The 23,588-nt window shown below is 36.8% G+C and overlaps 1 protein-coding gene across 7 annotated transcripts in view; it reads right to left on the reverse strand.

Annotated features, from left to right (window-relative positions):
• PCDH7 (protocadherin 7) overlaps nucleotides 1-23,588 on the reverse strand; it is a 420,420-nt gene that overhangs the window by 213,691 nt on the left and 183,141 nt on the right. For 3 of the 7 annotated variants that reach the window (XM_084798654.1, XM_084798658.1, XM_084798659.1), the window contains exon 2: nucleotides 304-496. In XM_084798654.1, the coding sequence (XP_084654780.1) occupies nucleotides 304-496 (193 nt within the window). Of the gene's footprint in view, nucleotides 1-279; nucleotides 497-23,588 lie in introns of all 7 variants that reach the window. The other 4 variants (XM_084798653.1, XM_084798656.1, XM_084798657.1 and 1 more) reach the window with 2 other exon arrangements.

Raw genomic sequence — 23,588 nt, forward strand, 5'->3', positions numbered from 1 at the left:
TATTCACTGATTTAGCATTTTCGTAGCAGTAACTGCTCTAATTTATTTCTAGGTGCATTTATTTCTGATGTCCTTTTTTAAATGATAGTGTAATTTTATGAATTTTATCTATAAAATTATGTTTTTTTATTTGTCATTTCAATATTTTACCAAGTATTTAGTATTTCTAAATAGTTTTGGTGTAATCTACTTTGTCTTCATTTTAGCCTAACTTTCACCAACCTACTTATTCTGGCTCGCTAGCGTGATTATGTGTGTGGATGTTGTGTTTGCCCCTACCATTTTCCATATGCTCTGCCTCACCAACACTGCCATCCGGCGTGGTCCTTTCATAGTTGTCCTCTGGGAGTGGAAGGGCACCCAGTCTTGGCCCTGATGAACTCTTACTGCTTGGTGTTTCTGACTCCTCCAGCCCGCTGTCATAGCAACTCTGCAGTGACCCCTGATGTGGGTCCTGAGGCTGACTCACAACAGAAAACGTCACTCTACGAAATGGCTGTAAGAGAAAAGATTCTGAATGTCACTAAGGTATAAGATTGAAAATTATCTTATTTCATAAAACACTTAAATTACATTCTAAAAGTCAACAGACACTAATTCAATTCAAAATGAACAAACAGCTTGAAATATGTTTGGATAACTCAACATCTACAGACATTAATTCAGCACAAGATGATCAAAGAAATATATATGTATAACATATATTATCTAAGGCAGAGCGTATAGTTTATATTTTATTATTGAAAGCAAAAATCTTTTGTGAAACAAAGGTATTTTATCCTAACATGCATTGAAATCAAACAGACTAGTTTTACATATTCAATCCTTTTCCATTCAGTAGTCTTTACGTTTTTCACAAATAGATTCATGAAAGGCAATGGTCAGTAATTTGTTGAGAAAATAAAATACTAATCCAATCCATTATGAAAAGATGTCACCTCGATACTTCATTCAAATGACATATTGCATTCAAGTCGAGTCCGTAGGATATAGATTTTTAAGCCCATGTTTGCTGACATGCAACTGCAAATAGTGCAGCTGATAAGTAAGAATTTGGATGTGTTATTAGAAAATCCTAAAATATTTATTACTTTGTTCCTATAAAACATCTATTTAATTTTTCGAGTTACATAGTAAGATGACCTGTAAAACTTTCTACAATCCATGAGTGGAAAATAAATCAAAAGACTTAACCGCATATGCTTACCATAATTATAGTTCATTCAAACACTGTGAAGTTGGGTGTAGCATTTATTTTGTTTATTACAAGTTCTATAAAGCTACCCAACTAGATCCAACAAGTACCTGTGCTAGTGACAGTGGCTGATCATATCTATTTTGTATGTGATCATACATAACATATGTGATCATAGTTACATAACAACATAAAAATAAATTCAAGTGTATTATGCAAACAAACTAATGCCCCATACAGAGAGCAAACTAACACATTAAGGGAATGTACAGTACAGGTGATATGACCTATAATATACAATGTATATATGAGATGCTTCATGGGAGTGGTCTGAAATTCTTAGTAATTATTACATGCATGAGACATGAGTATACATAATTATTATACTCATAACTCACAGTGTTCTTTCCCAGCACAGAGCTTAAATTTACGTTTGCCAATAGTGTAAATTTAAGAAGCTTTTCTGAATGTTTATAGGTTGAAAGCTCACGGTACAAATCATAAACATGACAAACAGTACCATAGAATTCTAAGGATTATCTGTACATGGTAGGTTAGTAATGAGAGAGTTAAGAATAGTGGCATTTGCCCCTGATTTATAAATTGGCTTTGATAAAGACAAATATACTTTTCTGCAAATCTCCCCCTTATTCTGTTATAGAAAAAGAAAAGTTTATAGGAAAACCTGCACATTGCTGATATTTCTGCTACTAGATCATCTCTTATGAGCTTAATAGAAACATATAGTCTATGCAAAATATTTTTCATCCTAGTTCAAGCTCTTAATGTTGGTGGGATTTAATACCATTAGAGTCTTTATAATATTTCATGAAATTGGGCCAGCAGTATGCAAAAATGGTTACACAGTATTTCATTGTGGACAATATACAAATCATGGGACCAAACTTGCTAACAAAACCCCTAGAGGCATGGGCTTTATTTCACAAAAGTTTTTAATTTTTTTATGTTACTATGATCATTAAATTTTCACCAATTTAGTGAGAAATCATTTTTGTTTATCTCACTTTTTATTTCTGTTTATATTTCCTCCATTTGTCATTTTCAGGTGGCCACATGGTATTTGGAATAGTTCAAGGAATTTGAAAATGACACTAGTACAGCTCTCTTAGAGCTACCCTGCTCTTCTCAGCAAACACTACCAAGCAGTGAAATATCAATAATGATTAAGGGAGAAAATACAAAGGCCTTGCAATGGGTTAAAAGTATTTACCTATCCTAAAAAGTAAATGGAAGGTTAAATGTTATTCTTAATTCTACTTTAATGACATTCAGATCTTTTTAGGATCAGTTTCAACTATCAGAAGGAAAACCTTCTTAATGAACACAGAAATGCATAAGCTATATTAGTACAGAGAATATGAGAAATGGTATTTCACTTTGTTATAAAAAATAGAATACCTTTGGGGAGGAAGTAGTAACCTCAAATCTGGGCTCAGGTACAAGCAGTAAACATCGAACCCCTACTCTGATCTAGCCAATGGACAGGACATTCACCACAGTTGTGTGGAGGGCGGAGACTGATTCTGACATGAACTCTGGTGCCCTATATTTGACGATTTCCTCTTGGTAGGGAGGCCTGGTGGCAATCAAAGAAAGAACAAGCAGGCTACCAAGATGAGACTTGATAGCCTATGACCATATAGTGGGGGATGAGGTCGGCCTCAATCACACACCTAGGGGAGGAGGGAAGGAGGAACGGGAGGATACAGTAATGGGATAACAATTGAGATGTAATCTGAATAAATTAATAAAAAAATCTTGGCCCATGGGGCTGGCAGAGACTGATGCACCAAACAAGGACCTGGACCCTGCTCAGATGTAGCCATTAGTCATCTAAGCCTCCATAGGGGTCCCTTAGCAAGGGGAGCAAGACTGTCTATGCCATGGACTCTGTTGCTGCTCTTTGGTCACTTCCCCCTAGCGGGTGCCTTCCTAGGCCACAGAGCAAGAGGATGAAGGCCAACCTGATGAGATTTGATAGACTGGAGTCAGTTGGAAGGGGAGAAGGGCTTCCCCTCCCTGAGGGCTAGGAGAGGGCCATAAGGGGGAAGAGGAAGTGAGGGTAGAACCTGGAAGAGACAAGGGGGCAACTACAATTGAGATGTAAAGTGAATAAAATTTAAAGCATAAATTTAAAATTTAAAAAGTCTGCACTGAGTTTTTTCTTCCCCCCAAAGTAGTGCTACAGTAGCAGGGAGAAGGTCTACACATCTAATTAAAAAAATGGCCAAAAATAAATGTGATAATTCCACAATGGCTTATATAATGATTGTCGTGAACTTAGCATTTCATTTTCTTGATTTCCTACCCCATTCTGATTGTGAATATTTTGATTTCCATAACTTATTTTAGAAGAGCATTAGAATTTTCAAATACTATGTACTTAAACAAGCACTTGGTTCATCAGTTTCTTTTTTATATGAAAGTTGTTTTGCTTAATATAGTTTCTAAATGAATGCAAATATTATTCACATTAAAACTCAAAATGAAAGGTATCACACAGCGAAAGAGAACACACACACCAATCATTTGATCCATATGATTATAATTCTATAATTCTGCAAAATCAACACTATATCATTATAGGTTGCACTTTGTTCCATATTTTATGGATAAAAACCATTGAGGTGAAGCATTGAAGCTGGTAAAGAGAACAAAACTAGTATTAGAGCTTAACTGAAATATTGGTGCAAAGGTTAAAGTTCAACTGTAATGGTAAGTCACACTCTGTGGGTAAAAGCAGATATAGAAAGAGGTTGAAGGATTGAGAAAAGAAGAGAGAAAAATATGGGGAGAGGGGTGGAGTGACAGAGCCATTCATATACCATCCGTCATCAGGTTGAATCAATTGAGGAGACTGGTGCATTTTATAACAAAAATTATAATTCCAAAATTATATCACCTCCAGATCCCTGACAGAACTTTATTTTGGGCAAACACAGTTGCTGCACTATTTTCACTACTCATGACATAAAATAGAATAGAGTAAGTGATGATTCTTGAGTTTCCACAGAACCTAGAATTAACTTAAAAACTAACAAACTTGTAAATGATGAAATGACACTATCTACCACAACATAACTAAATAAATCAGCATTAAGGAAAAGCTGCTTGAAAAAACCAACAAGTTCCCCTACAGTGTCTACAAATTTCAGAGTCAATTATAGCCATGTGCACTTCTTTCTCAGAGCAGAAATGCATGGATCTGAAGGCATTCAAATTCATACCCCAAGGAACAGCTAAAAAGAGGTGCTAGGAATGGGACTGGACAGGGTAGTCTGTGTAGCTGAATGGAAGTGGTCATTAGTACATCATGCTTCATTGATTCACTATACTTGCATTTATTTGCTACGCAACATCTTCCAGGGCTTTAAAAATGGAATACAGTGAAGAGACTCAAAGGCTTACAGATAAATATACAACAAGATGTAGTGAAGCTTCCAATGAAATGCAAATAGGAGAAGACTCATTTTAACATGCTTAGAAATTGAAACAGGCCTTACAGGTTTTTTGGACCCAGGTGTCTATGATATAAGACAAAGTTGAGGGCCAATCAGAAATCGCCTAATGGTGGCAAAGAGAAAAGATGGCATTAAGAAACTGAGTAGAAAAGTCTGATCACTCTTGAAACCCCTGAGACCAAAGTTAAAAACAAAACAAAACAAAACAAAACAAAACAAAACAAAAAACACCTCACTCCATTGTCAAATAGTGTGATCAGCTTTCAGTTAATCTAGACCATGGGAAACAGGGATGAAAAGGAGAAGGGAAAAGAAAAACTAAAGCACATAACAGTAATTTGTAAAATACATGAAAACAAGAAACAGTGTACAAATTAAAAGGAAAAATATTTAAAGGGGACATATTTACTTATACTTGATATCCTTCTTCATTGGCAGAGAAGAATGTTCATGTTGAGGTGACTTTTAAGATTCAATCAAAACTAGGCATTTAACAACAGAAGTTGCAAAAGAATGAAAGAGCTCTTAATTAAAACAGAGAATTATAGTAGTAAAAAGAACCACAGAAGCAGCATGGAGTTCTTACATGGGTGCCTGTAAATATACATAGAGGTTTAAAATAAGAAACACTATACTTTAAAAATAACAGAAAGAGAAAAGTAAATATATCAAAATTCCCTATGGCTCTTCTTTATGACCTTGGAGAAGTTAGCTGACCTTTGGTTCTTATGCCTTAGGCCCATGGTCTGTAAAAGAGAGATAATAATATCTGCCCCTTAATTCTGGGAGAATTAATGAGATAGCTTATAAAAAGAGCCTTAAGCTCCCTCAGAGACACATCCTATAAAAGGTACCATACCCCAGGCCACTGCTAAATAACCAGAGTTATCTACCATCATTTTACACTTTCTTCTTCTTCTTAAGCAAAATATAGAGCTAGCTCAGTGATTCACTGTGTATCTAGATAGAAGTTCTAAAAACCACATAAAATGTCAAGCCTGATTTATTATTCAAACCCACAGAGCATTTATAAAGTAATAATGAACATACAACAGCAACCAAGTATTTCAAGAGCTACCGTGATCGTTTCCTGCATTAAACACAAATATTTTGGTGGTCAATTAATCTATAATGACACATCATCAAAAAGGGATTTTTGGGCTTTAGTACTACACACTAGAAGCTTATACTTGAAGATATGGACTACCCACAATGCTATAGAGGTTGCCACCAATGCATTCAACCTCCAGGTGAGATGCTAAGCCAGGAGGTGACTAAACCTACTTAGCACTGCTCTAAAACTGCTACGGACTAGTCATTAGGCTGTTGCAGTCTTTATCATTTCACTCACTGTTTTCTGGTATCACATAAAGGCACTCCTGTCCTTGCCTTGTTTGTTTGTCTGCTATCATGGACTTTAAGAGGGCAGCCTTTTCCTCCCCTCCCTTCTTACTGGAAATAGGAATTCCCAGGCAGCAATGCACATAAAATTGATTCTATGAATTAAATGTATAAATACAGAGTTGAACCATTGCTAGTATATGAGATGTTTAGGTTAAATTTTCCATGTCAGAAATAAAATCAGTGCACAATTTTGAGAAAATAATAGAGATAGATACTTAAAAACACTTGCACAGGCAGATCCAAGATGGCAGTGGGGTATGACTTTCACACGTACTCTGGTGCCTCATATTTGTCCATGTTCCCTGTAGGGGGAGACCTGGTGGCACTCAGAGGAAGGACAGCAGGTTACCAAGAAGAGACTTGATACCCTATGGACATATACAGGGGGAGGTAATCCCCCTCAGGAACAGTCATAGGGGAGGGGAATAAGGGGAAAATGGGAGGGAGGGCAGAATGGGAGGATACAAGGGATGGGATAACCATTGAGATGTAATAAGAATAAATTAATAAAAAAATTTTTAAAACCACATGCACAAATTTTTCATGGTTTCATTGTTTTTAATAGCTGAAGTAGTGTTCTAGTGTGTAAATGACCCATAGTTTCTTCATCCATTCTTTGGTTGAGGAACATCTAGGTTGTTTCCAGATTCTGGCTATTGTGGGTAAGGCTTCTATTAAAGTAGTTGAGCAAATGCCCTTGTTGTATGGTGGAACGTCTTCTGAGAATATGCCCAGGAGTGGTATATGGGGTCTTCAGGTAAGGTTCTTCCCAATTTTCTTAGAAAGTGCAAGAATGATTTTCAAAGTGGTTGTACTCCAACCAGCAATGGAGGAGTGTTCCTCTTCCTTTATATCCTTTCCAGCATGTTCTGTGACTTCAGTTTTACTACTCAGCTATTAAATCAAAGAAATCATGAAATTACACGCAAATGGATGGAACTAGAATGGATCATCATGAGCAAAGTAACCCAGACCCATAAAGACATACATGGTATGAACTCACGTATACATGGATTTTTTTTTATACTACAGGATAAACATACTACAATGCTCAGACACAAAGAAGATAAGTAACAAGGAGGACCCTAGGGAGGATGCATGAATCTCACTCAGAAGGGAAAATAGGATAGACAGAGGTAGTGGTTGAAGAGAGGGAACAATGTAGGAGAGAAAACAGAGATATGAGGGTGGATATCAGACCTGGGGAGCGAAAGGGTGGGTGGACAAAAGGCCCGTAGAGAAAAGAGAAACTGTGGGTGGGAGCATCTCTGCGACAATCTAGAGACCTGAGTTAGGGTAGGCTCCCAGGAGGACATGAGAGGGATTCTAGGAAAGACTTTTTGTAGCAGTGGTGTAGAGATTGAAGAGGAGACCCTTGAAATAGATACTTCTCCTAGTAGAGGGAGGGCAACATCAGCCCACCCACAAAAACGTTGACTCAAAACTTACCCTGCCTACCAGATGTGCAGAGATAAAGATAGGGAAGATAGAGAAAAGATGGAGGAAAGCTCCAACCAATGCCTGGACCAACCCAGGACCCACCCCATGGAAAAGAACCAAACCCTGACACTATTAACAATATTCTGCTAAGCTTACAGACAGGAATCAAGCAGAGTCGTCTTCTGAGAGGCTCCAGCCAGCAGCACCTCGAGACAGAGGCTGAGACTCACAGCTAAACTTTGGGAGATGAGCCTTATGGAAAAGTGAGGGAAAGAGAAAAGGGCATGGAGGTGACAAAATCTTCAGAGGAAAGCCAACAGAGCCAACTAACCAGGGCATAGGGGAGGTGGAGACTGAGACACCAACAAAGGACTGTGCATGAACTGAACCTAGGTCCCTACAAAGATATAGCTTATGAGAAGTTCAGTCTTCATGTCTGTCCCCTAGTACGGGGAGCACGGACACTCTTTTTAGCTTTTCAATTACTTTTCCTTGGTGGGACTGCCTTGCCAGGGTAGAGGGAAGAAGACATGCTCAGACCTGATAGGACTTGATAAGCTATGGAGGACGAGAACAGTGGCTCCTGTTTTCTGAGTTCTAGTGGAGGGGGATGGCGTTACCACCAGGATGTAAAGTGAATAACTGAAAGAATAAATAAATAAATGATTACTAAATAAATACTAAACACAAAAAACATATGCACACGATAACTTTTATTGTATCCATTCTAAATTGTTTGAACAATTTTAAATAATCTATCATACCTAAAATATATTTATGATGCCTCATAAGCACACCGTTGTAAACATTTTTGTCTTACTTCTACATGAGCAAAGTATTTGAAGTTACAACCTACAGAACAAAAATGCATATTTCCTCGCTAAAGTGAGGTCAATTTGAGAAAAATAAAGAGGAGACTGGAGTTTAGTAAGCCCTGTCTTCTTTTACACATTCCTTGGAATGGAGGAGTAACTGCAATACAGGCTTAAGAGTGCAGATAGTTTCCCAATAGAGTCCATTTGTTATAACTAGTGACAATACCTTTATGGGAATTTTATTTGCAGGAGGATGGGCCCCTAAGGATGCCGTCTATTGGAAAGCACCTCAGGTTAAATCTTTTCCTTATTGAATACTGCTGTGTCTAACAGACAACTTTATTGGGAACTTTAAATCTGCACCTTCCCTTTTAGCTTCAGTAGTTTCTCCATAAATTGTCTCCTTATCTGGAACTCACATACAGCTGTCTCCGTCACATCAATTATTTCTGAATGGGCTGAAAGGCTTTTTTTATTTTTTCCAATTCACTTAGTTATGTCCATCAAACAGACTTCTAATGACTCTTTGTCAGTCATAAAGCACTGAAACAGTCACGAGGAGGCTCTTGCCGGAGGAGGAGGAAGGCTGCATTCTACGTTAAAAGCAGAGCTCTCTAATGCTGCAAGACCTTTCCTGGAAATGAACACATGCTTGATGAATCTCCAAACATCCTCAGCCTGTGTCAGTGCTCCTGAACAAACATACCTGGGGTTCTGTCATGCATTAGTGGTGGGCTATTTTGTCGAAACCTCAAACAAACTTTAATCAGGTCTTTAAACTTTTTAGGGGTGCCTTCATGTACTGAAGCCTCAACATTCCTCCCTGCTTCAAAATGCCTGTCTTCCTTTCATGTCAACAGATGAAAGGATGCTCAGAGACTCATGTTGAGACATGTGAGTTTGTTAATTACAACGCTCATTTGGGGAAAGTTAAATAGCTATCTCTTGACTGGCGTGCATTTCTATATTTGACATCGTTACTTGTATGTGCACTTGTGGAATAAAGAATTCAGAGATAGAATCTTAGTTCTACAGATCAGGGCTGCTTACTACAAAAGAATGATGATTCCAGTACTGAGACAGTGTTTCCTCGTGCCACAATGCACATGCTTCCTTTCCTTCAAGTTGTCATTTCTAGTCAGGCTCTTTCCATATCCATCATATTTATGTTCTGATTTTATAAATTAGAAAAAATACTCAATTTCAAGGTAAAAACATGCTACAAGAACTGCTCATTCTGAAGGTGCAAGCTAGACTCTTTGTGTTTTGTTTTTTCCTCTCATGAAACAATTAGGAAGTATAATAAGCAAGGTTGTAAATGCTTGGCATAAACAGTCAAACTTACAGAACAAACTCTTTAAAAAAAAACAAGTGGACTAGAACACAATGTGTTGTGTTTCTATATTACAGGCACTATTAACTGGTGTATTTTTCACATTTTCTTATTGGCTCCTTTTTAATGTAGTCCATGGTTTGGCAAACCTATTTTCACAAAGGAACAAAATATAAATATTCTTGGCACTTTGAGTGTGGACCTCTGCTGTAGTTACCCAGCACCGCTGCTGTGACGTGAAAGCAGTCATTGAACACACAAAAGTCAATGGACAGCCATGTTCCGAGAGACTTTAGTTATGAAGACAGTATTTTGGGATTCTGATAATGTTTGCACTCCATAAAATGTTACTATTGTTATTTTTCAATATTTACAACTATAAAGAAAAAAATCAATCCTATCTGGCTGACTATTCAAAAAGAAACAGAAGGACAGATTTGGCTGCGATTCCTCACTCTGACACAATCCAGTACAAGGTGCTGTACAAAGATGTCATGAATAATTAGAGCCAATTATTCAAAAAAATGTTTTCCAGTTCGTGGGTTACTTGGATGCTTCATTTTAAAGACTTGTTGCTAAGCCTTGATTTGTAAAAATGTCTTACTCATTATTAATAGCATGAAAAATACTGGCACACAGAAGAAAAAATCACAGAGATAATTTATTTTTCTAGTTGTTATTTACTATGGAAACAAGACCATATCCCTGCTGCCCCCACATCTCAGACCCAGGGGACATCAGAAATGAGAGAACAGATGTGATACAGGCCGGCGAATGGTGAGGAGTGCAATGAAATGCTGTCTTCTAGGTGTGATGTACGAGATGGAGCCATGAACACGTGGCAGCTCTGGTCACACACAGAAGACTTACACAAAACTGTAAGACTTGCAGGTAGGAGCAAAAACAGTGTCAAAGAATATAAAAATGAGAGGAAAACAAAAAAAGCCGTAACGGAGGTTGAATATTTTCACAATACACTGTATGCATGTATGAAAATGTCAAAATGAAATTTAAAAATTAAGGAGGCTGTTAAAGTAAAACTGCTCTTCTTCACAACTGGGTAGAGTGGAAGTTTCTGTTGTCAACTTTGAATAAGCCATACTGGTACTTCCTTTAGACATGAAGTCAAAGCAAAACAAAACAAAATGAACAAAAGACCCCTCTAGACATTCATTTGTCCTCTTCTTAAACCAAAGACTGTTACTTTCCCACCTCTACAGCAAGAGGAAAACACAGAGATCATAAAATGCGTATCTTTAGACATTACATCCCTCAGCACAGATATTTTCACCTACTGAAAGAACCATTCCAAATAAAGATATGCCAAATGCTGACAGAACTGTGGATCCATTCCATTCCTAACAGTTTTCCATAGTGTTCTAGTGAGGAGATAAAATTGAACATTTACATAAGAAATATGTACTGAACCGAAACCACTGCTTTTCATTGGATTTAAGCCCTGGTTCTCAAGACAGAAGTTATAAAACATACTGTTAGTGGGGCCAAGAACAACCTAGCTGAGGAGGCTATAGGGCCTTAGGAAGAATTTAGTACTACAGCAAACACTGTTAAATAGATATGGAGTCAAATTGCTCTCTAAACTCTTGCCTCTATACTCATAGATTAGTGCAATGCTCAAGCTCAATTCTCTTTACATAAGCTGCATTTTTTGCACTAAGTGATACTTAACAATAGGACTCAGCTGAGTCAACATGCAAAGAGTAAGAGACTGTAGAGTTTTAATCCCTAAGCGACACACTGGTATTAAACCCTAGGTTTTCCATGCTCCAGCCAATGCCCTACACTCATGAGATAATAGCAGGACCAACTGGACTCAGAGAGAGGGGGACGGAGGGAGATGTAGAAAGAGAGGGGAAAGGACAGAGGGGGAGGTAGAGGGAACATGAAATCGGGTGAGAGATCTGGTGGGAGGAACTGAAAGGGGAGACTAGGAGTGAACTTGATAAAGTCTTATTGTGTACGTGTATGGAATTCTCAAATCATACGTGAGTGTACCTCCTTTGAAAGCTCGCATGGTACCTTCTCTTAGCCTGAAAGTCAGTCACCAGGGAGAAGGGTTTTAGGTCAGTTCCAGTTCAGGGGCTTCTGGGCTCTGCATCTGAACAACTTTGTACCTTCAGGAAAGGGGATTATCTTCCACCTCTGGGTGGTAACCAGGTGAACAACTATAGGTGAGTGGTTTTGGAGTCTCCTGGAGAGCCCTGACCAACAACTCATGTGAGGGCTTCTTATACTTGGTGTGCAGCTTCTCCTTAGATAGTCTTTGGGTAATTAAGATAGCATTGTCAACCCAAACGAGAGCATTTTAGTTAGACTCTATGTGTATACTTAAACACACACTTACATGTAATATAGGTTCTTTTTAACATAGCTGATTAGTAGTGCATTTTCCTATGACTTTTCTCAGGAATCCTGATATTTTACCAATCTTTTTCCTTCTTCTCTATCTCTTTCTTTCCACCTTAATCAGAACCCTACTTTATTCCCATTCCATCAATCAGATCACTTATACCTTAGAGTCCCCTCTCTTTGAAAGATAGAATCATAAATTGAATTTCTTACATATTGGGTTCTCTCAAGAATAATGAAAAAATAATGGATGCTTAAATATTTTATACCTTAAATATTTCTTAGACATAGAGTACATCAGTGTGTCTTTGTAATAAGATTAACTACATAAGATGAAATTTTTCAGATAAAATGTTGCTGCAAGATGAAATCCCATCATTAGTGCCCAAAGGAACTGAAATATATACATGCTCTTGTAGCCCACTCTTTTGAGATGGTGAAAATACACAATGATTTTTTATCAGTAAAATATGTTAATATCTACCACACAGAAATTTTTTTTTGCTATTTCATTTTGTTATTTTTTAAATTAAAATATATTTACATCATTTCTCCATTTATTGTTCTTATTCAACCTATAAATGTCCTTCCTCACTTTCTCTCAAATTGATGGCCTCTTTACTATTATTATTGCTACTTATATACAACCTGATGAGTCCATTTAGTATAGCTTATCTATGTATGATTTCAGGGCTAACTGCTTTGTGTTGGACAACTAATTCTGAGTCTCATCCCTGAGAAAGGCTAATTCTCACTTCCTCTCAACAGTTATTAGTTGCCTGTAGTTCACTTTCTAGGAGTAAGAGCGGTACCCAGTGAGACTTCCCCTTTCTTTTGACATGTCTATTGGCATTACTATTGATGAAATCTTGTTTAGTCAACCAAATAGTTAAGCTTTGGATATAGCTTTCTTACTATATCCAGGAGACAGAAATCTCCCAGCATACTGCAGGTCCTCTGACATGTGGTATGTATGTATGTATGTACGTATGTATGTATGTATGATACTCTTACTCCCAGAGACTTACATGCAGGAATTGTGTTATAGATGTACCCACTGGGTCTGAGATCCCCAACTACACGTAAGTGTATTGTGTATATTTTAGGTGCATAGAAAATAACTTAATCCCTTGAAAAGCTTTTTAAAAATTTAATTAAATTTATTCATTTATTCATTAAGCATATTAGATGTAAATTTTTCTCCCATTTTGTCTTGTTTTGACATCTGTCCCAGCTCCGCTACCCACTTCCCACATTTTCTCTCTCTCTCTTTCTCTCCCCTCCCTCCCTTGCTCCTTCTCTCCTTCCCTCTCATTTTGTTTTGTTTTGTTTTCCTAGTCATGGTTTCTCTTTCTAGCCCTAGGACTTATTTTGTAGAGCAGGCTGGCCTTAGACTCACAGAGATCTACCTGCCTCTGCATCCTGGGTGCTGAATAAAGGTCTGGGTCAGTATCTTATGGCTTCCACTTTCATTCTTTATGGAACGTGAAGCATCATGCTTCAGAATACTATTTAAACTATGTAGGAGCCAGCCTCCTATGGTATCACTACAAAAATGTTGGCAAGTCACTCTCATTGAGAACCTTTCAAGTCTACTTTTTGTTTTTTAGGGCAAGAGCTTTATTGGGGAAAGTGTAGAACAAAAGAGCAACTCTAGAGAGTAGACACAAGAGACAGACACAGACAGACAGAGAGGGAATGGGAAAGAAAGAGCCCCAAGTCCATTTTTTAATTTAACAAAACACCTTAAATCCACCATGGTATACAAATCCACTTATCTGAATTTCTTTGCTCATCAATTATTTTTCAAGTCACCAGTATGTATTATGTATGAAAACATGCTTGGAATCTACATCAGAAAAATACTATAATCAAATCTTAACCTTGGCCTTATTCTCATCATGGCTTGAGGAAAGTCGTTTCACCTGCCAGAACTTTAGTTCTTACAAATTAAAATAACAGTTTCTAATAACTTGAACACAAGTATCAAGCATAAGACATTCTTGAGCATATTAGAAGCCTGATTCTATAAATTACTTAATATAAAACATGGTATAATAATACATCCTTGAATAATGTCTACAGATTAAGTAAGTATAAATAGTGGTATTGCCAATATTTGCTACATTTCTTTTTTGTACTAATGTAGGTAATGGTTTTAGTGATATGTGTGTCTGTATGTGTGTGTTTCCTATAATATTAATTTAAAATAGGGTTTGAATTTTTGAAAACAACTACTAGGAAATAGTTGTATTGACAATTTGACCTTCTTACCATTCTTTATTTATTTTTGTTTTCTTTTCTAAAATGTTAATGTTAACTGGGGTCTGGAGAGATATTCCAGCAGTTAGGAGTACTTACTGCTTTCTCAGAAGACCTGGGTTGGGTGTTCATCACACACAGGGTGGCACACAACCATCCAAAATTCCATTGTTATTGCATCTGATGCCCTCTTCTAACCTTTGGGGCTATCAGAAATATAGTGCACATGAATGCATGTGGACAAAGCACTTATATACATAAAATAAATATAGGCAATGTTTTAAGATAACATTAATCCTTGGTATGTACATTTTGAGGGTTGTGGAGTACCACAGGCTCCTTATTGTCATGTTTCCTCACATCACAGCTAAGTGCAAAAACATCCTGGCCCAACACGAAACAAACGTAATGATGTTCTTTATAGATTTTTTTCTCATATTACTTTGTGGTTTTAAAAATCTTCCTGATACTATGCTTATTTATGATGATTTTTAACTTTGTGTCTTTATGGGTTTTGCAGTTGGGTGTGTATTGTGCTTTTCTCTTTTTTAAAAAAAAATATCTATTTTGTTAACTTTACAGTGTGTGAGAGAGAAACATGGAGTTGGTTAGATTGGGGGGAGTCTGGAAGGAGAAGGGCTTGTGAACCTGTAATCAGACTATATTATGTGAATTTTCAGTTTAAAAAAAATCCAGGTCCAATTAGTGAGCTCTGTACTTTCTCTCAAATCTGTCCCGTCCATGGTTTGACATTTGAACTTCACTTTACCCCCTGCAGCCGTTTTTAATCTACTGGATCCCACAGGACATTCTGTATCCAAACCCACATTCCAGTCCTTCTTGCGGATGTTATAAAGCTCCAGCAGCCTTCTTTCATTCACAGTGGATGAGAACTCCCCTGCTTGGCCTCTTTCTTTAATGGCTTTCCTTACATCAAGATTTCCAACACTGTGAATTGTTAATGATTTTGGGAGGGTTAAAATAAGTTCTGTTTTCTAATTCACTGAAGTCCAAAGTTGAAAATGCTATTTAATAGCATTATTCTAGCAAATGATTAAAAATATATTTGTAATCATATCAAGCATATCCTATTGTTTCAATATGCAACAATTCTTCTTTTGAATGAATATTTGTCTTATTATTGCAGATTTTAATATATTTATAGCTTCCATAAACTCTCATTTTAACAGTACTTGAATATAGTTTAAACTGTTACAACATATATAGTAAGTAATAACACAAAGTAAGATACATTTTAATTTCTTTTCTTTTTTTTTTTAACTTTTTAGAAAATAGTCCTGACCTGTAAATTTGAGAGCATTGCATTTGAAGAGTGGCCCAGTATTAAGTATGAAATATGGAACAATGGTAGGTCTTTCAGTCTCAGTGCCTTCTACTTAAAATGAGTTTTAGCACAAGATATTTTATATTTTTTTCCAACTGTACAATTGTGTTGAACTAAAAGAATCTATGTGCTGGGTCAGTGATTAAATGATTGGAAGATATGATTTTAAAAATAAACTTTGTTTACCCATTAAGAAAGTCCTTATACTTCATAATCTTAAAAATATTAATACATTTGGGATGCACTTATTTAACACATCATAAGCAAAAATATGCTTGGTACTCAACATTTTGGTTATTTATACTAATGAGTTACAAAGATGACAAGCTTTCTTCATGCTTAACATCTTAGTGAACATGGAAAGACATTTTCTAAGTCCTGCTAATAAAAGATGCTTGCCTACATCTTCCTTAGCCTCTGAAACCACCTTTTCTTTGTCCCTTCTGCATATGGCCCCAGGATGACGTTAAATGTGTCCCTACTATGTGCAAACAGTGAAAGCACAAACATCTGTGAGATGTATCATCCTAATAGCAGGCGCTGGAGTAAAACACAGAGAGGAATGCATGGGGGACCACCGTTGAACTGCAGTCCTCAATTCACCTGAGACACATCCCCTTCGAAGTCTCTTTACTGACATTTACTTGAAAATTGGGAGAGTGGAGGGGGTCCTAGGTAAGGAGAGGAGAATATTGACAGGCAACCAATGAGAAAAATGCTCCCTTTACAAAGGCATGCAATCTAACAAAGACTTATTAAACACTTGTTTTTTGCCTACCACTGGGCAGAAAAGTCTACAGCTGGTAAATTCAGTCATTAAACTCAGTTGGGCAAGGTGTAGATTAATCATTCCAAAGCTTTCACAAACTACAAGCAAAGGTTTCTTTTATTTTACACTTTCCACTCTGGCATTGTGATAATCGTGCTTGGTTCTCCTGCTTCTTGTTTGCTTTGCATGACTGCACTACACCCCTATAGAGTTCCAGAAACAGCTGAATGAAATCGATAAACCTGCGTGGTAAATTACACAGTTGGAGCTAGTCTGCAGTGGTTCATGGGAGCAGTGCTGAAAAACCAAGGGGAATTCCAGCAGGACTGGTCAGGTTTGTAAATGTTAAAGCATGAGAAATAAACACATAAATAGCGACCAAAAAAAAAAAAAAAAACATGCTTTGAAAAGCTACCTTGTAAAACACAGCAGCACAGACAGGGGCCTGGGGCAGAAGCTCTGCAGTCAATTCTCTCTTATTGAAATGAATGGAAATGAAATATGCATTTTCAGAGCCACTCAAGCAGATGCTCCATTTTCTTCTCTCTCTCTCTCTCTCTTTTTTTTCCTTTTTCTATCTTAGACATTTCATCTAAACTGCACCTGGTGAAATCTGCTTAAGGAGATACATACATTTAAATCCTTCCGTGTTCATATTGTATGGAATGAAGGTTTGTGTCCTTAGATAGCTTTTCCGGGTATGAGAACCGTTGGTCCAAGCAGAGTCAAGTCAGAGAAAGTCTCTGAAGTGTTATTTAGCCTTTGAATGGTGAGACAGAATGGAGCCTAACTTTGGAGCCAATCTACTGCACAGGTCATTCTTCCTTCTCTGACTTCTTTTACTTGTTTGTTTCATCTTAATTATCTGAATACTTTTTAAAGAAAAACTACCAGATGACATAGAGCAATACATTCACTGACATATCTATGCTAATTTTATTCCCGATCATGAGTCGAGTGATTAGAAAAAACAAAAGCAGAAGCAAAAACAAAACCAGGAATAAGAGAGAAAGGCAGAAAAATAAAGAGAGAAAGACAGAAAAAAAAAAAAAAGAATGACCTCTTAATAAAGTTCATATTCCAAAGGCTGGAAACTATGACGGTTGACCTTACTTGTAGAGGAGAATTAATGTTGCAAATAGAATTACATTTGCCAATGAACTGACCTTCAAGTGGGAAGATACAAGTGGATTATCTGAATGTGTCCACTGCAGTCACAAAGGTTATTTGACGTAGGAGGAACAAGCCCCAGAGGAGATGAAAGTGTAGCTAGAACTCTGTTCCCTTCCCATTGCTTGGATAATGAAAAGAGGAGATTGAATCTCAGGAACACAGGAGACCTCCAGAATCTGCTAGAATCAAGAGAGCAGGTTGGTCCTGGAGCTTCCTGGATGTGTGTTGCTTTGCCGGGCTGCTGGCTCTCAACCTGCTTAGGTACATTTGGTTTTCCTGCAATAAAGAAATGCTTTGCATTGTTTTAACCATTGTGTCCATAGTAATTGATCCAAAGCAATGAAACATTTACACAGAAGGTCATACACAGACCTCAAGTCTGGGAGGGAGAGAAGATAGAAACACAGCCAAGTTGATTTTCACATTTGTGATGAAAGTTTTTGCTCAATTGACTTTACATTAGTATGGAAATGTTGAGGCAAAGCATGCCATTCCAAAAGTTATTGTGTAACAACATTTAAATATATATATGTATATATATATATAATCTGTGTGAATGTATTGATATGAGAAGTGTAATATAACCTACAAAGGTCACCTTTATACTCTTATGTGTGTATTTAATTTTTTGTTTTGTGTGTTGTAACAGTTGTTTTGGTTTATGTTTTGTTTTGTTTTGTTTGGAGAAAAATTTTCATTATACATCCCTGGGTGACCTGAACCTCACTATAGAGACCAACTTGGCCTTAAAGCTGTTGTTGTCTCCTCTTTTTGCCATTCAAGTAATGTGATTACAGATATGCAAACAAGCATATAACTGTCATCATAATACAGTGAAAATGCTATTAAAAAAAAAAACAACAACAAGCAAATGAAGAGCAACCAAGACTCTGGCACACTGTGTGAGGAAAAATTAGCAAAAATGTTAGTTTTAGCCATCCAGTATACTATTAGGAAAAATTAAATCACAATAACAGACTTTCACTGTAGGAAAGAAAGTGTAAAATGGGTACTTTGAAGTCATTATGTGGTCTGAGGCACGATGCACCTTAGGTGTGTATAGATAACAACCTCCTCCTTGTAAAGAAAAAATTTAATGAATAAAATAGATCGATCAATAAGCAATAACAGTGAAGTGCATACATATATGAGATATTTATGTTTTGTAGATTTTTAGGGAGCTTTGAAACCAGTCTATGAATTCACTAGACATAATTTCTTCCTACCACACTAAAATGGAAAGAAAAACAATGAAGTTGATTATACTGAATACCTTGATTTCAAGAACGTTGTACTCTATACAGGAGGGCTTTTAAATCACGAGTGTCTCACAGTAATTTCCACTCCATATTTATACATCTATTTGTTTCCTATATTCTTTCTCTTTTTATTTATTCTTTTAAAAATCAATATATTATAGGCATAAACTCTATATATGAGAAGCTTGAGCTTTTTAGAATAAAAAGAAAGAAATTCACTAAGCAGAATCAAAGGTTGGCATTTTGTGGTTCTGTAGGAAGTATGGGCATCTGTGATCCAGCCGAGACATTTAGGTGATCGATTATCATAAAATAAGCTCATAAAATCCCAGAGTTCAAAGTTCAGGCATATTTGGTAAAGTAATCTAGCTCCCCGATTTTCAGCATAAGCTATTCAAATGCTCAGTGCTACAAAAAGAATTTATTTTTTATATCATCTTATTAAGGTTGGTGGTTGAATGGAACTTTGGACAGATGGACATTGTAAAGCATGTGACAAAAACAAACCCATGAGGCAAGCACAGAACCATTATCCCTTACCAGTACTATTGTTTAACTTCCTAATCTGCTTTAACATCACATTTATCAGATGTTTGACGGGGCGTACTTAAATTATTCTTATTCTTTAATAAAAAAAAATAAGAATCTGTGAGATTACTGTCTTTAACCCTGACATCATTTTCTTTAGGTTTATGAACATTGCCCTTTCCCACATATTATATTACTTTAATTTTCACATTAGAAGTGGGAAACTTTCAACATATGTGGCATCTATAAATTGTAAAATGTAAAATGTAATTAAGTGTTTGATTCACTGGTGTTTCTGTCCTGTTGGATCCCATCACAAGCTTTTCCTATATTAATAAATAGCAGTAATAATAAACATGTAAATAACTATTATTCTGGGAGAAGAACAAGATCGTCTTTACTTTTTTATGATTAGCTTCAGTTTTTTTTTTTTTTGTGTGTGTGTGTGTGAAAACTTCTGTATTCTTGCAGATACTAAAGTAAGAATAGCATTTTTAACTGCAATCAATCTGACGAAATTCTAAAATTAAAAAAAAATACAGGTATATCTAGAAATGATGTGAACATACTGGAATAGCTATTCAGAAGAAAGAGAAGCTCAGCTGTAGCTAGTAGGTCATAGCTGACAATTTTTAGGCAGCACTGGCAGAAGGGGGCCTTCGTTAACAACACCCCTGATAACGTGCACAGACTTAAATGCTTGGCGATATGCTCTAATACTCACTGTCTGCTACTCATGTCCATTCAGACATCACTTTGCTGTCACTAGTACTCTACAGTAAGACTTCTCGTTATTCTGCATTACACAGAAGATGCCAGTGCCCACGAAAAGAATGCACCCACCCTCACACAGCTGCTGAGTGATCCACAGATGGGCTCTTACTCATCGGGCAGTAATGTGGCCTTGGCTGAACTTGAGCAGTTGATAAACAGTCAGTGAGACTCCTGCATATGTTGATAAGACCACTTGTGTAGCTAAGCCATGCTTTATAGCACAGGCCAGCTTGTTTGAAGAAAAAGAAAACAATGTTAGGATAATGTGTGCTACATCAGAAACCCATTCTAAGGAGAATAAAGTCAATTATTTTAGCCAGCAATAACAGAGTTTTTCCCCATGTTCTTTCAGACAGAAAAAAAAAAGACCATGAGATAGGAATTACCTGTAGATAGCAGTTGTTAAATTTAACCCAAATCTAAGGAAAAGATTTACTGTAGTTTCTATCACCTGAGCTTGAGACATTTTCTTGAAGTCAGATAGACTTCCTGACTTATTTTATGCATGTCAGCTGTTTAAAGAACAGACTATACATCTGAGTCACTAAAAATAACTACATATATTAAATAAAATATTAATGGAGGCTAAAATATAAATAAATATGTTAAATAAAATATTAATGGCCAGACTACATTCTAGACACATTTGGAGGCTAGAGTTGAGTATCTATGTCAGCAGGGTTAGAAAATCCACTCTAGTCTTAAAATGATATAGGAAATTAGTCCAATATTAATTTGTCTTGGCTGCCGCTTAAATCTCAGTGTTCAATCATCATGTATTTATAAGCTTATGCAGAGTTAAGTATCTTTCCACATTCCTCTTTCTGTGAGATTTTGAAGGTATCATCTCTAGTTTAATGGTCTCATCATGAGTGTGGTATGTTATAAAATGTCTCAACATTTTTGGGAGTACATCGTCTATATTTTGAAAAAAGTTCAAGAAAACTTGAATGAATATCTCATCTCATTTACATTATTTCTGCATCAGGAAGATGGCTTAGGTGCTATTTTTTTGTACTGCTAATACATTCTAAGAAAAGTAAATTGTAATTAAAATTCACTTGTTATTTTGTTCAGACATAGAATGACTAATCAGCTTTTAGTTATTAGCTGACATTGGACTACCAAGATGTGTTTTTTAAAGGGAATCTTTCTCTTCAGGAAGTTATCTAAAACTTATCAAGACACATTAAAGATTTTTTTTTCTGCAATTACCTACTAATCATGAAGAACTAGTGAGAGTTTGATTTCTCACATTACTAACATTTAATGCCATTTCTGGCATGGTTTTTATATGGTAAAGACTAATGTCCCCTCTAAGAGTAGGACACCTTTTTAGCATGTTATCGCTAAGTAGCATCTGAAGCATTTCTAAAACTATGCCCTTCCCACCTCCTCCAGTCCTCTCATATTTCTACTAATACACATACATAAATTTTTCTCTTTCTTCTTAATATCTCAAATCTTTCTAGCGATTGATTATATCACAACCACCTAGGACAAATTGTGTTTCCTTTATCCTGTGACATCCGTGTTTGACTCATAAATAACCATGGTGGCCATAATGACAGTATATATTTGAACATTGTTCACTACAGTCCATATTGATTTTTCAGTTAGCACAATTATTCTCAATTAATCTAGAATAATCATGTGTGTGCCATAAGGCAGTCTTTGATGATTGATGCAGATTCCAAGAAATATTTCACTGGGTTTTAGTAGGATTTTGAGAAGGCTGAGATGGAAGATGACAGGAACTTCACCCCTCTTTTCCCAGCTGGGAGCCACTCTGTGTACTGGCAGTCAACGCTTCCAGCTTTTCATTGCTGCAGCAACTAGGTAACAGGCCTTGAGTTCCCAAAGTTCACACATTACCTTGTATTTCTATTCATTATTCGTTCTATGATACAAGGCAAGTTAACTTCTGTCTCAATTTCCAAAGTTAAATATAAAGGCAATCTGTGCTGGAACTGATGGATTTGTCTTAAACAATATAACAATCTCAGTTTCCTGGAAATCGCTCAAGAGATTGTCCAATATTCAGAGAGCCTCTAGCCATCCATTCAGAATATAAAGTGTTTGGTGGATTTAAGAAAAAAAAATCCTCTCCAGGTTGCTAAGGGAGGCACAGGCAGGTGGATCGCTATGAGTTTGAGGCCAGCCTGGTCTACAAAGCGAATTCAGGACAACCAAGGCTACACAGAGTAACCCTGTCTCAAAAAAGCAATAAATAAATAAATCATTATATAAATTATAAAACACTGAGCACATTCTTTGGCTCCTGTTATAGTCTTATCATCATTAATATCCTTATTTTTATGGCGGTGAGATGGATTCGAATTCAACTTCACCCATAGTCAGGAAATTTAGTTACAGCAAGACCCATCACCAATCATTACAGCCATTACAACCTCTGCCACCCCAGCCCACTTCTGGATAAGGATTTCTGCAACAAGGGTAGTGTAATAAAGCCACAGCTTTAAGGTTGCTGAGAAAGTTAAAGAAACAGTACTGAAAGGACAGAGTCAACAACTGAAAGAACCCAAAGGGGAGATCCTGGCAACTACCTGGTGTGTTGAGGTCCTCCTAGAAGACACGTCACTGATGCCTGGAAGCTGAACAACTTGGATAAAAACAGCAACAGTTGAAAAAAAACATCCTGCTCCAAATCAAACAGACATGCATCCTGCAATGTGCCTTGAGAAACTGGGATAATATACTAATTGAAAATGAGGTAAGAGCTGGCTATGCCACAGAAAAATGTTGTGAATGACAAGTTTACTCTTACAAATTTTGTATGTAGCAACAGGCCAAGTGTTGTCTGTTATAACGTGAGTTTAGCTACATTTCAAGGGGTTGGGACAGAAATATCTAAGAATTTGCATTGTTCTGCAAAGTCATTCACAAAAATAACATAACACAACTGAGCGTAGAGGGTTTCAATTGTCTTTGGAAAAAAAAAAGCCATGGATGACAGGAAGAAATAAACTTTTGATTCGTATCCTCTTCAAGAGCACATGAGAGGAAAGTTTCCTGAGGCAGGATTTTCTGTTATTGCGTGGGAACACCGGTTTGCGTTATTTCTGACAACTCTCATTCCATGGTATTTCATTCCATTCCACTGTCTTTGTTAATGTAAAGGTGCTTGATAAGAATCATGGGCTATATAGTACAGTGCATTAGTCCCTCGCCATCTCAGTGGGGATACGATGGCACTTGTCAAACGCGGAGACTTCAGCCCCAAACACCATTTGCAAGCTTGGCCTTCTATAGGTTTGTAATCGGGGTCAGAGATTTATTTTCCTAAGCACTGTGTAGATATCTGTGACCTGCAAAGTGACAAATGACATTCAGGAAGATCTGATATCTTATTCACAGATGCCCTCTACCTCACTATACCTATGTGCTCTGCCTTTAAAACATTAACTGGATCCAACCT

This window comes from Acomys minous, assembly GCF_964271855.1.
Source record: "Acomys minous genome assembly, chromosome: 10".
Lineage (NCBI taxonomy): Eukaryota > Metazoa > Chordata > Mammalia > Rodentia > Muridae > Acomys > Acomys minous.